Genomic DNA, 14,618 nt, shown 5'->3' with positions numbered 1-14,618 from the left:
AATCTATTTATATCAAATCATGCAGATATTATTTAATGTTAAATTCTTAATTTTAATGTTAATAAAGTGTAAGAGAATTCTATCGAATGAAGTTTATATAAATTCGAGTTAATTCATATCTAGATTAAACTTGAGTTCAAATCTGCTATGGACTTAATGGTGTGTAAATGCGTATTGTGCCTAAGATCTAGGCCTTGAGCAAATATGAACAAGAATATCTGCTTACATATGGCTATGTTAAGATGATATGAATTAAATTAAGATTCAATATAATAATTTTAAGTTAAAAAACCAATGGATGCCCATCATAATCGACAACATTATTACCTTTTAATTGTCACGTTTTAATCTTACAAAAGCGATAAAGAAAAAAAAAGACAACAATCTTTTAACATTTTCAACACCCAAAAGCTGCCGCCAAGGACGGTATGCCAAATTTCATCTATCGCCATTTTGGGATATTCTAACAAATCCTTTTCCACCTGAAAACGTGTCGGTCCATGCATCGTTAACCACACATCCATGGAGACGTGTACAAAATCCCAAACGCCTTTGAGTTTTGACTCGGTGAATAACTGTCTCATTTCTGCCAGTCAACTCATCACTTGCTTAAAACCAACCGCACTGCCATAGTTCGTGCTTTTCCAATCACAAAAAGGAGGAGAAGAAAAACATGTGTAGCGTTGAGATGTAATGTAATTTAAGATTCTTTGCTATGATTCCTTCATGGCATTACCTAACTCAATGACTTGTCAATTCCACCCCCCCCTGTTGATTTTTGTTTTTGGCTGTGGGACGAAGCTTATGGAAATTTATAAGAAACAACTTATGGAAAAAGAAAAAAGGGTTTGGTCCATTTACTCGGTGTACCCAACACGGACTGTTTCTAGCCAATCAACACTTTGTATTTGATTTACACTTTGCCACTAATATCAACTTTAGTATTCATAAATCAATAAAAATGATCTGCTTAAAAAATTCAAAGGAAAAGGGAAATCTACAAAAATAATTTTTTAGTTATTATATTCGTTTCATGATTTATGTTTAGGAATGGGTATGGGTATGGGTTGGGTTTTTGGTCCACCCAACCCGACCCGAGAACAAGATAGTCTCCACCCGATACCCGACCCAACCAAAATAAGATTTCACCCGATCCGACCGAATATATGACATATAAACCCGACCGATCCGATTTTTTTAAGAAAACCCAACCCAATCGGGTCGGGTTTAAATGCCCATCCCTATTTATGTTCAATATATATAGATATTCTCTTAATAACATAGATATATGGGCTAAAGGAGTTTACATCAATCATACGTGTTCCAAAGAGTTTCACCAATTATATTCGGTCAAAGCAGTTCACAAAAAAATTAATTAAAATGTCAATGGTCAACAGATTATGCCTCATTTAGATGGTATTGGAATAAGATATTTTTTTCTCCCTAAATTATGAGGTAATCTACGTGGCTTAATATGTTTTGTGAACCCACGTGAACTTTACGTACCCAAAATGAACTTTGTTATAAGCGGATGAAGTCCATAAAGGCCCAAGTTCTGGCTCAACAAAGCCTGTTACGAGTTGAATTTTATTATAAGCGGATGATTTTTCTATTCGAGTTGAATTGATCAGTTTTTCAGATCGGATCAAATTTTTTCACTCCTAATTCCAACACCTCTTATTTTTTCCGTCAGGTTGCAGATCCTTCGAACCACATAGCCCAGGATACAGCGAGTGTTGTGGAGTTAAATTTATATTAGTGTATTTAGTAGTTATGTTTTATTTTCACCATGTTTTTTTTACCATGGACAATATTTGCAGTTTGACGCAAAAAGGGCTATTTTAGAGCTTGGTGGGCTTCTGTGGTTTAATGTATTTTTATGAGCTAGACTTGTCTATAATAATATTATTATTTAATACCTATAAAAAGAGTTTTCTTAGCTTAAAAGATATTAAATTTTTCTCATGTATTTGATTTATTTTTTATATTCCTAAATTTTAATTAAAGACATATGATGACTTAAAAGAAATTCAAGTTATATATATATATATATTGATTAATTTGGATTAATGTAAAATAATACTTATTTAAAATTTTCAATCAATTTAATAATAATTACTCAACACTCTCATATATGTGATGTTTAAACTCAGATCTCAAAAAATAATAATTCCTTAACTATAAAGGTGGCTTCTTACAAGTTTATATATATTAAATAAGCAATACCAATTGTAATAAAATAGATTAAAGAATCAAAAATAGATTAAAATAATCTAGAATTACCGATCTGTCAAACTCAAACGTAATCACCACCTTTCATCATGACCTCAGTGAGCGGGTCCCACATCATCAATAAATTGTAACCGTCTCTTGATTAGTTCGTCTACTTCTTTCTGGTTTGTGTTTACATTCCGACTTTTTCCACTCCTTTTCTACATGGGCAAGCTCCCGTATATATAGACAGATCGTCTAAGGCCGTCTTAATGGGATACAGATTGTAATTAAGCTGCTAAAAAGACACAATTCAACAAGGTAATTTTGATCTTCGGGTTCATTTTACTTGATTCCCCCCCATTTTTTTGGACACGGTTTTCGATTTTGACATTTTATTTCTGTGGGGCAGCTTCTGGGGGAAATTTGATTTGATGTTTCAACTAGAAGTTTTACTTGATTGCTTGTTTTTTTTGGGGGGGGGGGGAGTTTGGGTCTTTTTCCTTGTAATCCAAAGCTCCCTTCTTCTCTCCCAAACTCACCATTTCTTCTCAGGTCAAGCTTTTACTTTCAGCTGTAAAGGAAAGGTTTTTTTTAATGATTTGAGATTGGATATCATGAGTGGTTGAATTGTTATTAAGAGTGTAATTTGTTTTGATTTTTTGATTTATTGTTCATTCTCTTTCATGGTTGTGGAACTCGTGTGTGGTGTGTGTGTGTTTTTTGAAGTGTTACTGTTATTAAATTTGTGTATTGCATAATTTAATTGCCTTCTGCTAGTTTATAGCTCTCACTATGTTTTGTGGATGGAACATTTTTTGTTATCATAAAATATATTTTTGAGATATTGCTTTTCCTTTTTGTTCATTTTGTTGCAACTTTCGTTGTTTAGCCTGAAGATGTATGTTAGGTCTCGCGGGATCCAAGTAGTCAAGTGTCTTTCTCAATGTTGTCAATCATGCCTATTGGTCCATTCTTAACCGTTTATTGTTCATAATCTTGTGTGTGTATAATATGTATATCTAAACATACACCAGCATATATACAAACACAGTTCAGATATGTTATGTGTCTTATTTTACTTATGGAAATGCTCTTTTTTGGCACTTTGTTCCTCAAGCAATCTAATGGTTCTAGCTCTTGGAGATCGAAGCACCTTTGAAAACAGAGTACTCTTTCTTGTACTTTTATTGATCAGGATAGGTTTTGTTTAGATTTTTGATCGTTTTCCTTTTCTGTCATTTATGCTTTAGGGTGTTTTAGTTTAGCAAGACATTGGGGAGGAAAGAATAGGAACAAAAACTGGGTAGGATTATGTGGTGTTTGATTTGGAATAAATATGATGAATTCTAGGGCATGTAAATTGTATGTTTTATTCTATCTTCCCTGTTATCTTGTAATCAAATGGATATGTGAATTGTTTATAGTCTACCTTTCTTCTTCAGATATATGAAGAACAAGTGAGAGCTTAGTTGGTTCCGTCATAATGGATTCTTCTTGCAACTGCATAGAGCCACAATGGCCCCCGGATGACCTGTTGATGAAATATCAATATATTTCCGACTTCTTCATTGCTCTTGCTTATTTTTCAATTCCTTTAGAGCTTATATATTTTGTCAAGAAATCTGCCGTTTTTCCATATAGATAGGTGCTTGTGCAGTTTGGTGCCTTTATTGTACTTTGCGGAGCAACACATCTCATTAACTTGTGGACTTTTACATTGCATACGAGAACTGTGGCAATGGTAATGACGACTGCAAAGGTTTTTACTGCCGTGGTATCATGTGTAACTGCCTTAATGCTGGTACATATTATTCCCGATTTATGGAGTGTTAAAACTAGAGAATTATTTCTGAAGAATAAGGCCGCTGAGCTTGATAGAGAAATGGGTCTGATTCGTACACAAGAGGAAACAGGTCGACATGTTAGAATGCTCACTCATGAGATCAGAAGCACTTTGGATAGACATACGATACTGAAAACCACATTAGTTGAATTGGGTCGAACTTTGGCACTAGAAGAATGTGCCCTGTGGATGCCAACCCGAACTGGGCTAGAGCTCCAACTTTCGTATACTCTTCATCAACAAAATCCGGTTGGGTACACTGTACCAATCCATCATCCTGTAATCAATCAAGTATTTAGTAGCTGTCACGCGGTGAAAATATCTCCGAATTGTCCAGTGGCGAGAATACGACCTGCTGGGAAGTACATGCCTGGGGAGGTGGTTGCAGTTCGTGTCCCGCTCCTGCATCTCTCTAACTTCCAAATTAACGACTGGCCGGAACTTTCAACAAAACGCTATGCTTTGATGGTTTTGATGCTGCCTTCAGATAGCGCAAGGCAATTGCATGTCCACGAGCTGGAGCTTGTTGAAGTAGTTGCTGATCAGGTATAATTTTCCTGTTTTGCTTCTAAACTATACATTTTCTGCAACCTCTTCTCATTTTGAAATTTTTATTACGCTAATCATTTATGGAATTTGGTTAGCCCTATCGTTTCCTGCTGTAAATAAGTATGCCACTCTTGGATTGCTGTTTATGTTCCGGATATCAGGTTGCTAAAAGCACTTAATCTGTGAATTTGTATGATGAACACAGGTGGCTGTTGCTCTTTCGCATGCTGCAATTTTAGAGGAGTCGATGAGGGCTTAGGGATCTTCTTATGGAGCAGAATGTTGCTCTTGATCTAGCCAGAAGAGAAGCAGAGACCGCAATCCGTGCTCGAAATGATTTTTTGGCTGTTATGAATCATGAGATGAGAACCCCAAGGCATGCAATTATCGCTCTCTTCTTTGTTGCAAGAAACTGAGTTAACACCCGAACAACGTCTGATGGTTGAAACCATTCTTAACAGTAGCAACCTTCTTTCTACTCTAATAAATGATGTATTGGATCTTTCGAGGCTGGAAGATGGCAGCCTTCAACTAGACCTTGGAACTTTTAACCTTTATGCTGTATTCACAGAGGTAGAATTTCGTTTTCAGCTTCAGGAAATTTTTATAACTGTTGCTCGGTGTTTTTCATTCTAGTTACATGCATTTTTTGTGCTCTAGGTTCTTAACTTGATCAAGCCCATTGCGTCTGTTAAAAAGCTTCATGTTTCATTAAACCTGACTTCTGACTTACCCGAATATGCCGTTGGCGATGAGAAGCGCCTGATGCAAACGATTCTATATGTTGTCGGTAATGCTGTGAAGTTTTCAAAGGATGGCAGCATTACGATCACGGCTTTTGTTGCAAAAGCAGAATTTCTGAGAGATTCTCGAATTCCTGAAATTTTCCCTGTGCCTAGCGATAATCACTTTTATTTGCGTGTACAGGTTAGTCCCGTTGGTGCCAGGTGTAATTTTTATCTTAGAGGTTGCTGATGTTTATGTTTTTTTGCTACTGAATACTGATGCAGGTGAAAGATTCAGGCATTGGGATTAGCCCCCAAGAAATTCCCAAGTTATTTACCAAATTTGCACGAACACAATCAACAGCAATACGGAATTCCGGTGGCAGTGGATTAGGCCTTGCAATTTGCAAGAGGTATACACTTTCCGAGTATTTAGCATCTTGGTTTCTGACCAACCCCTGTATTGGTGTTTCGGTTTTTTAGCTATCCACCTGAGGTTTTGCCTTTTTTAATTATGTGACCAGGTTTGTAAATCTAATGGAGGGACATATTTGGATCGAGAGTGAAGGTCTTGGTAAGGGATCTACTGCTATATTCATGGTAAAACTCGGCATCCCGGAGCGGCTAAATGAATCCAAACTTGCTTTCATGCCTAAAGTACCACCAAATCATGGTCCAACAGCTTTTCCTGGGCTTAAAGTTCTGGTTATGGATGAGAACGGGTCAGTTTCATTGTGTTCATGTCACTTCCTATTTATTTGATCAATATGTTTTTGACCATGTCTCATAGTGATCCGTAATAAGATATCTCCGATACTCGTTGCTTGTTCAGATACAAATTCTTTACATGTATGCATATGCTATTCATTAGTGGTACTTCTTTCTTCCTTGCCAAGTGAATATGAGCATTGAATTGTTATGTTGTAATGCAGGGTTAGCCGGAAGGTGACCAAGGGGCTTCTTGTGCATCTTGGCTTGTGATGTAACAATGGTAAGCTCAAGTGAGGAGTGTTTGTGTGTGGTTTCTAACGAGCACAAGGTTGTTTTCATGGACGTTTGTGCTCCCGATATGGATGGTTATGAAATCGCGATCCGCATACACGAGAAGTTTACAAAACGCCACTAGAGGCCGATAATAGTAGCTCTCACTGGATACACGGACAAGGTGACGAAAGAGAGCTGCATGAGGGTTGGTATGGATGGTGTTATATTGAAACCAGTTTCACTTGATAAAATGAGAAGTGTTCTATCGGATCTTCTGGAGCACCGAGTTCTTTTCGAGGCAATATAAGCAGAGACGAGAGTTTCGGGTGGCAGACCGATGACGGAAAATGGAGGCCATGGAAGAATTTCTTTTGGATGGCGTACATAGCAGACAAAAGCACAGAGCATTTGCAAGGAAAATAGAGAAGTGAGGGCAAAATAACATATTTTTTTTGTGGGGTTTCTTGTGCAACATGCAATGTAAAGGGGTTTCTCAATACTTTGTTTCAAGGAACAAAACTATAGTTTACAGATAATGCATAATTTTGTTTATTAATGTTATTTCAAATTCGATATATTACTAATTTTAAAGATTTAATTCGATCTTAAAAGTTGAAATTTTAAAGATGAAAAAATAAATTATAAAATAAATAGTAACTTGTAATCTTAACTACCCAACATAACAGGAGTTAAATATCCCCAACTTAATCTGATATTTTAAAAATGATTAAAAATATTTTTATATTTTATTGATATCTTTAAATTTAAAAAAATGGAATAATTATTTATACCTTATAAAAAATATATTTTTATAGGAAAAAGGATACAAGCTAACTGAAAAATCTTTATGTTATAACAGTAGTTATTCTTCCATTTTTAACGTTCTTCGCTGCAGTCTCTTCCAATTTTTATTTCTCTTTTTTGAATTTGATATATTTGCCAGTTTAATTAAATCACATCCACAAGGAAAAGAGAACCCATCTGCATTTTCACTGTTATTTCCATTTCTAGACATTTTCAATGGTTATCTATTATCAGGCACATCAATAATCTTATTTTTCTCTCTCTCTAAAGCTCTTAACTTTTTTGCTCTGTAGTGAGGAAGAAGAAATAAAGACAACAAATTTACCAAAATCCAATTACCATTTCCTCTGTTCATTGGGTTATATTTATTTATTTTTTCTTTGGGGGGTTTTGGGTTTTGATTCTATGGCTGCAGTTGCTGACAAGTCAGGTGAGGCAGCGCCAGTAGCCGCAGCTGCTAATGAAAAGAAGAACACTTTGGTGGTGGAAACAGCCAAAGCAGAATCAAAGGAATTCAATGTGCAGAATCTGGTTGATATGTTCACAGAGTCGAATCCTTTGGCCAAAGAGTTTTTCCCATCATCTTATTATAAGAATCAGACAAAAATGACAGTAAATTTAATCAGGTGCCTGTTGATAACAAATCAGCTGGAAATGTGAATTACTCCAACAGAAGGGTATTATTTTCTCAACTGAATTACATATTTGTTTAATTATATGTTCTGAACGATGTGTGTTTGCTAATTCTTAGTGTTATTTATTTTTTGGGAAAATGGTCATCTTTTCTGTGAGGGTTTTGCGGATTATTGATGGATATGATTTTGATTTCTTAGACAAATCAGGGTTCTAAATTTTGCTTCCTTTTGTAATCCGAATGGGTATACATTGGAAGTCCAATTCTTGTCTTTGTTTAATACAATTCTTCATTTTGAACTGGTTTCCAATTTGCCCCCGTTGGATTGATGTTGTTTGTGTTTTACTGTCATTTATAAGGTTAAGCTCAAATAGAGTCAGCTGCTCTGTTTTTGAACTATTTTTTGACTGTTTGATCTCTACTAATAAAGTTGACAGAATTAGCTAAAGGGTTAAGCTTAATATTGACATGTCATGGTGTTGCATTTGTTCTTTAATTTCCCTTGGTTACATCTGGTAAAATGGCTATAGTTGTGTTTTCCTGAGAAAAAATAACTCCAACCAAGGTAGGAGAAGGCTTAATGGTAAAGCTTTTCGAGCTCAGCGAGATGATAGTGTTAGGCAAACAGTATATGTTTCTGATATTGATCAGAATGTAAGTTTAAACAACGACACCATTTAGTGATCTCTTTTTCCGGGTTTCATTCTGATTTGGTGAAATCACTTTTGAAAATCATTTCTTTCAGGTTACTGAAGAGCAACTTGCTGGCTTGTTTAGCAATTGTGGACAAGTAAGTTAAAGTTCTTGCTTTAAAGTTTCTGTTATAAATCTGTTTGTTCCTCCAGGATGTGGCATCTTGCACAACTTCATTCCTTCTAGGGCTTTAAATGAACAGAGCTCGACGAACTACTAGTGAATTGTTTGTTTTTTAAGCTAAATAAATGTATATGAACAAAAAATATATGTTGGTTTATTAAATGAGAGTTTGAATAGAGGTGTGTTAGGTTTGTTTTTGTTTACAAACAAGCTCGTTTATTAGTTCATTTGTTATCTCGTTTGTTGGTTCGCTTATTGAAATTTGATCTTTTTCTATAAAACATAATAAATATTTATATTTATTTATTTTATGTACAATATAATTATTAATATTTATGTTTGATTATGTTATATCTAAAAAGTTAGAATTATGTTCATTTATGGTTTGTTTGTTTAATATTTATGAAAAGTTTTTTTTTATTGTCATGAACATAATCAATTATGTGTTCATGAACATATTTGTGAATATGTTCGTTTAACATGTTTGCGAACATTAAATAAACATTCCTATTTTCAAAATAAACAAACAAGAACACGCTTATGAAATCCTTAACGAACACGAATCGGACCTAAACAAGCTTAAAAATAAATAAACAACATGAACAAAGTTTGTTCGTTCTAACTCGGTTCATTTACAAACCTAATTGCTTCTCTCATACAACATGTGGGATGATTTACAATAATGTTCTAGCTTTATCATTTAGCTCCATATCTCTCGCTATGTTTTCCACTTTTGTATCTTATTAAGGCATGATTCTGCATTTCATATTTTGTTTGTTTGTTTAGAGCCTCATCAAAACCTCAAAAGAACTTATAAATTTGATTTCGAGGGTTGAGTATCTCCTATCTTCTTGGGGAAAAAAGAAAGGATGTTATGGCTTTGGTTGATACTGCTTGATAGGATTACTTTCTTTGATAGCTTATGGGGCAGATTTCCATATATATGACATTTTGAAGTGAGTTGGAAATTATTGTTGAAGGTTGTTGATTGCCGAGTTTGTGGTGATCCACATTCAGTTCTTCGGTTTGCGTCTGTGGAATTCGTGGATGAAGGTAAGCAGCTGCTATGGACAGGACATGAACTTTTGTTTTGTAAATCAATACCCATTTATTCACATGTTACATTTTATATGAACTTTGTTTTCACAGAGGTGCAAGGGCTGCTCTGAACCTCAATGGGATAATGCTAAGGTTTTATCCGGTTCGGGTCTTGCCATCAAAAAACGCGATCCTCCCTGTGAACCCCACATTTCTCCCTAGGGTATGGATGAGTGACTTTCTGGCTCTTAGCTATCTCAGTTTCGCATATAGCTTCACTTGCCAATGACATTTCAATGTTACTAAATAGCTATTGAAGTTTCTCTATAGTTTTCTTTTTTAGTCTTGCTGTTAATTATAATAACTGCAATAGCAGTCGGAAGATGAAAGGGAAATGTGCACCAGGACTGTTTATTGTACAAATATTGACAAGAAGGTAAACCCTGTGTTTGCTTACATTAATGTTTGAGTTCTGGACTTTTATCACTGCTGTAATTGGTTAGCCTATTTTTTTACTAGCATTTAAATTATTAGTGTAACGTTGTCAAACTAATCCTCTAGAATATTTTCACTTTGCTTGAAGGTTTCCCAAGCTGAAGTGAAGAATTTCTTTGAATCAGCCTGTGGTGAGGTTAGTATTGTATTAATACTATGCATGCCTCTTTTTCCGTCTGTTTTCGACTAGAAGACAAAGTAGAAAGTTTTTGAAGGTTGACATCGAATTTATTTTAATTCTCAGGTCACTCGGTTGAGGCTTTTAGGGGATAATGTGCATTCAACCCGTATTGCTTTTGTTGAGTTTGCCACGGTAAGTTCATATTTTCAGGACTAGAAAATGATCCGGGTTGAAATTATTTCGGATTATGTTTTTGTGATACTCTGAAACTATGTTTTTGGCTCTGGTTCTAACCAATATACCACAATACCTGTTATGTTGTCAAATTTATTTCTATAATGTCATCCACATCTCTTTGCAAACTATTTGTGCAAATCTAGCTGCTCTAATTAGTTCATAATTTTTTATTTGAGCCTCTCCTCTTTATCTCTAGAAACAGTCGCCAGTCATTGTGAAAAATCTTACCAAATATTGCTACCATTAGTGAGCCTCTGAGAAATTTACAATAAAAAGAGGAAATGTTCAGAAGAATGGCTTCTATCATAGTTTACTAAAATGTTGCAGAACATTTTCATAGATGTTATAGCAAAATGTTGCATGCATGCGCACCAATCATAACGATGCATATGTGCTTGCATGCATCTTTACTTGTATGATGCTGCGAAGCTGTACTTTTAGTACTTGTTTCCCAAGTAATAATTTCTCTGGCATAATGTTGTCTGATAACTTTTCCTTTACGGACAGGCTGAAAGTGCCATAATAGCTCTGAATTGTAGCGGGATGGTGCTAGGATCCCAGCCCATCAGGTGCGCGTCCCTGAACTTGTTGCTTTAAATTCAACGATTGTCATATAAAGTTAATGCTGTAATGCTTATATTCTCATCTTTCAGGGTAGGTCCTTCGAAAACACCGATGAGGCCACGAGTTACCCGTCCGACATTGCTTTAACCGATCAACCAAGTCGTTTAACTTCCATGGAAGGAGGAAGATGATTTCCCAATGGAAAGAAACATCGAAGGATTCAAATACTTCCCTTTCTTCTTCTTCGCAATTGTTTCGACAATGTTAATCTCATCAGGGTTACTTTGCTGCTAGTTTATGATTGTAATAAACATAGTCTTGCCAAATTAGGAATCAAATACACTTGTAATAATTAAAAAAAAATTATTAAAGAGGTGAAACAGGAGAGCTACACACTATATATACTGAGAATCTGCAGCAAAATACACGGCCAGAACTACAATGTAAATATAGGTTTGACGAATTAAAAGCAAGGGCGAGGACTTTGATTGCCGAAGGTACGACCAATAACATTTGAACACGAAGATTTCAAAGGTAATCCACCATTAGAGTTGTCAAATTTAATGTCAGTCATAACTATATTCTTGCATGGGAATTTCTTGCTGCACTCAAAAGAAACAGCAACATCAGAACTTGAAGTGCCCCGTATGTTCCTATATGTAACATCACTAATTTGAATATGAGATGCTGCCTGAAAAAAAAAAACAAAAACGAGATTAGAACATTCAAATTTTGATTAAAATGGTGAATTATAATTAGCAAAAAAGTTTATTAGAATTACCTCTTTACCGCATGTAGTATGAGGGCAATACGTCTGATCAATAATGATCGGGTTTCGAACTCTATCCATGACAATATCTTGAAACAAAAAGTTTGAAGCGATGGCTGGAATTGGAGATGCCCATGATTTAATTCTAACACCATTGTCCGTTTGACTAAAGGTACACCTTGTCACGGACACTCCATGAACATTCAATTCACCTCGGTACTTGCCAAGGCTTCCGATGCTGATACCATGTCCAGGACCGCAATGAACATTCGAAACATCGATGTTTGAGCTCCCGGAAAGGATGGCTACACAGTCGTCACCGGTGCTTATTCTAGTGTTTGAAATCCGAATTCCGGATGACCTCCCCATCTTGATTCCGTCAGTGTTGGGACTGTCAGCCGGGGCCAGTACTTCAACTTTTGTTATATTTACGTTCTGACATCCGTGAAGTGAGATGTGAGTTTGTTTACTATTGACTGATTTTACGAATTCAATCCTCGAGTTCGTCACCGAGTCAAATTTGAGATTCTGAAATTAGAACATATCAGAAAGATTAGATAAGATAACCATTTTTTGTCATGAAATAAACAAAATTATACTCACAATTGGAAGTGGCTTGCAGTTAACGTCCTTGGCACAATTATTGAAACGCCAAGCAGAAGGTCCTTGACCATCAAATGTTCCACCACCTTTCAATAACATAAGATTTACATTTCGAAAATTTATCCAATTTGAAACAGCAGAAGGTCCAGGTAAAGCCTTCAAAACTCCGGTCATCAGAAACATTATCGGACCTCTGCATGGACCGGAAAACACAACCGGTCCCAACACGTAAACTCCTTTGGGTACATACAATATTGAAGCTCCGTTCCCATTGCAGGCGTCGTTCCATGCACGAAGAAAACCCTAAATATTCCAACATAAACATTAATTCAGAGAAAACACACAAAAAAATCCAGCACTGGTACTGTATTAATACCTTTTGATTATCTGTTCGACCGTCCGGAACGACACCGTAGTTTCTAACGTTGACAGTTCTTGCACTTTGAGCTGATGCAGATGAGATAAACAGGAAAGTTGTGAACAAAATTGCAGCAAGCACAGTTTGGAGAGCCATTGCCTGGTAAATTCTTGCTTTCGTTTAGTTCAGGTGTTGTGATAATCAAAGGGTTCAACTTGATTATTTATAATGTGTTTTTCTGAATTGATTTTGCTTTTATGATCAATATCAGTGATTTATTTCAAAATTTAACATGAGAGGTGATTTTTTTCTATCTTAATTCACGTCGTTGAAATTAAAACTATTAATCAATTGTTAATAATATATTGTGTGTTAGATTTAGATCCCTTAATCATTTTATTATGATTGAAAACGTAGCTTTGATTTGATAATATTTCTCCTTGATTTCTTTTTTTCTAGTTTTCTTAGGCACCTACTTTTTCCAGTTACTACAGATATATTGCCTTGAATAAGCTTTTGTATTACCTGTACTTCCTTTTATGGCTTGATTTTTGCTTTCCAATTTCTGATTTTGATCTCACTGCTACACATTTCAACTCTTTGATTTTGTTTTTGGATTTTTCTTTCCAAAATTTTAGCTACCAAATAGTTATTTTCCAAAATATGAACATTTTTTTGGGTTTATGAGTTCTGATACGATTACGAAAATATAAAGATATTTCCAAATTTATCCATTTTTAATTCAATTAATTTATGATATTTAGCAAGTTTAAATTTTGAAGTTAGATATAGTTAATCTTTTACGTTATTTTTAGATTGAATTTTATATTATGTATCTACAACTAAACATTTAGTAATAATTAATTTGTATTTTAACGTGAATCTTCATTTGTCACTAAAAAGATGTTTTTAGGTTTTTTAAATTTGTTTAACTAGAATCGAACGAGAGATTTTAGTAACAAAGGAGGATGTTGTACTCCCTATAAAAATATGAGTTCGTGCCGTTGCATCTAGAGTTATAAGTATTGTCAATGATTAAGAAATATTGAGAACATATACTACCTTATATTCATCCCAAACTATATTTTTTTATAATTGTATATTGATATTTTTCAAATTTAGTAATATAAGTAAATTTTAAATTAATATAATGATAAAAAAAACAAAAATGTCTAACTTCATTCTCAAAAATTTTGTGGTACTCATACTTAGATAAATAGCATATCAAAACTAAACAGAATATTTTTCGTATTTTCTATGTATCTTATAATTTTTTTTTACATTTCTACCAATTACTTTCCCATTTTATATGTCAGGACCGTCTTTCGGTTGGGCCCGGAATTGGGCTTCGACGTGGATAATTGAATTGGTTGGGTTAGAGTCGCCACCGACTGTTTTAAAATAAATTTAGGTGGGTCGGACACCATCTTATCTGATCTGCGTTGTACCAGAAACGTGTCGGGTTCGGGAGTCGGTTACGGTCAAGGAAGGATTAGCACCCTTGACCATCCCTTTCGGTACCAATTAATTTGTCGGTTGTCTTAGTCGCGAAAATTAAAAATTTAAAAACCTGATTCGAATTGCTTACCTTTGATTGGTTCGATTTACTACTGGAAAATCAAAAATGTTAGATGGTAAATAAATAAATAAATATCGAGTAAAATTAATTAAGTAAAAAAATGAAAAGGATATTAAATTTTAAAAGGGAAAATTGTTGAAAAACATACAAAATAAAAGGAGAAAATACCAAAATAAAAAAAATATATAAAATAATGGAAATGACAATACCTATACAAAATATGGAAAAAAAAAGGTTAAGTTGTGAAAAAAATGTTAGGAAAATAAAATAAGGAAAAAAAACTAA

At 34.7% G+C, this 14,618-nt stretch overlaps 2 protein-coding genes and 1 pseudogene across 2 annotated transcripts; 2 read left to right on the top strand and 1 right to left on the bottom strand.

Annotated features, from left to right (window-relative positions):
* The first annotated feature begins 3,656 nt into the window (after positions 1–3,656).
* Positions 3,657–6,665, top strand: LOC120127887 (annotated as a pseudogene).
* An 859-nt stretch (positions 6,666–7,524) lies between these two features.
* LOC120127775 (polyadenylate-binding protein-interacting protein 9-like) lies at positions 7,525–11,306 on the top strand. Its single transcript, XM_039145604.1, has 11 exons — positions 7,525–7,549; positions 7,714–7,796; positions 8,297–8,407; positions 8,499–8,543; positions 9,550–9,622; positions 9,721–9,830; positions 9,984–10,043; positions 10,191–10,238; positions 10,347–10,415; positions 10,968–11,029; positions 11,114–11,306. Exons 1-11 carry the CDS (start codon positions 7,525–7,527, stop codon positions 11,169–11,171), a joined length of 744 nt encoding a protein of 247 aa, XP_039001535.1. The 3' UTR covers positions 11,172–11,306.
* Positions 11,307–11,487: 181 nt separating this feature from the next.
* Positions 11,488–12,910, bottom strand: LOC120127774 (exopolygalacturonase-like). The gene is made up of 4 exons (XM_039145603.1): positions 12,773–12,910; positions 12,397–12,699; positions 11,806–12,321; positions 11,488–11,715 (listed from the first exon to the last, which is right to left on the bottom strand). Exons 1-4 carry the CDS (start codon positions 12,908–12,910, stop codon positions 11,488–11,490), a joined length of 1,185 nt encoding a protein of 394 aa, XP_039001534.1.
* Positions 12,911–14,618: the final 1,708 nt, after the last annotated feature.

Source organism: Hibiscus syriacus, unplaced genomic scaffold, assembly GCF_006381635.1.
Source record: "Hibiscus syriacus cultivar Baekdansim isolate YM2019G1 unplaced genomic scaffold, ASM638163v2 tig00110472_pilon, whole genome shotgun sequence".
Taxonomy (NCBI): Eukaryota; Viridiplantae; Streptophyta; class Magnoliopsida; order Malvales; family Malvaceae; genus Hibiscus; species Hibiscus syriacus.
The sequence above is the reverse complement of the archived record's forward strand: the minus strand, read 5'-3'. Positions and strand labels throughout refer to the sequence as shown.

What these genes read in the sequence shown, in the direction of transcription:
- LOC120127775 (XM_039145604.1), top strand. Translation starts at nt 7,525, where the DNA reads ATGGCTGCAGTTGCTGACAAGTCAG. An exon ending in GTACAAATATTGACAAGAAG is followed by an intron (nt 10,044 to 10,190) that starts GTAAACCCTGTG and finishes CTTTGCTTGAAG; the next exon opens with GTTTCCCAAGCTGAAGTGAA. An exon ending in CTAGGATCCCAGCCCATCAG is followed by an intron (nt 11,030 to 11,113) that starts GTGCGCGTCCCT and finishes CTCATCTTTCAG; the next exon opens with GGTAGGTCCTTCGAAAACAC.
- LOC120127774 (XM_039145603.1), bottom strand. Translation starts at nt 12,910, where the DNA reads ATGGCTCTCCAAACTGTGCTTGCTGCAATTTTGTTCACAACTTTCCTG. An exon ending in ACTGCAAGCCACTTCCAATT is followed by an intron (nt 12,322 to 12,396) that starts GTGAGTATAATT and finishes TTCTAATTTCAG; the next exon opens with AATCTCAAATTTGACTCGGT. An exon ending in ATACTACATGCGGTAAAGAG is followed by an intron (nt 11,716 to 11,805) that starts GTAATTCTAATA and finishes TTTTTTTTTCAG; the next exon opens with GCAGCATCTCATATTCAAAT.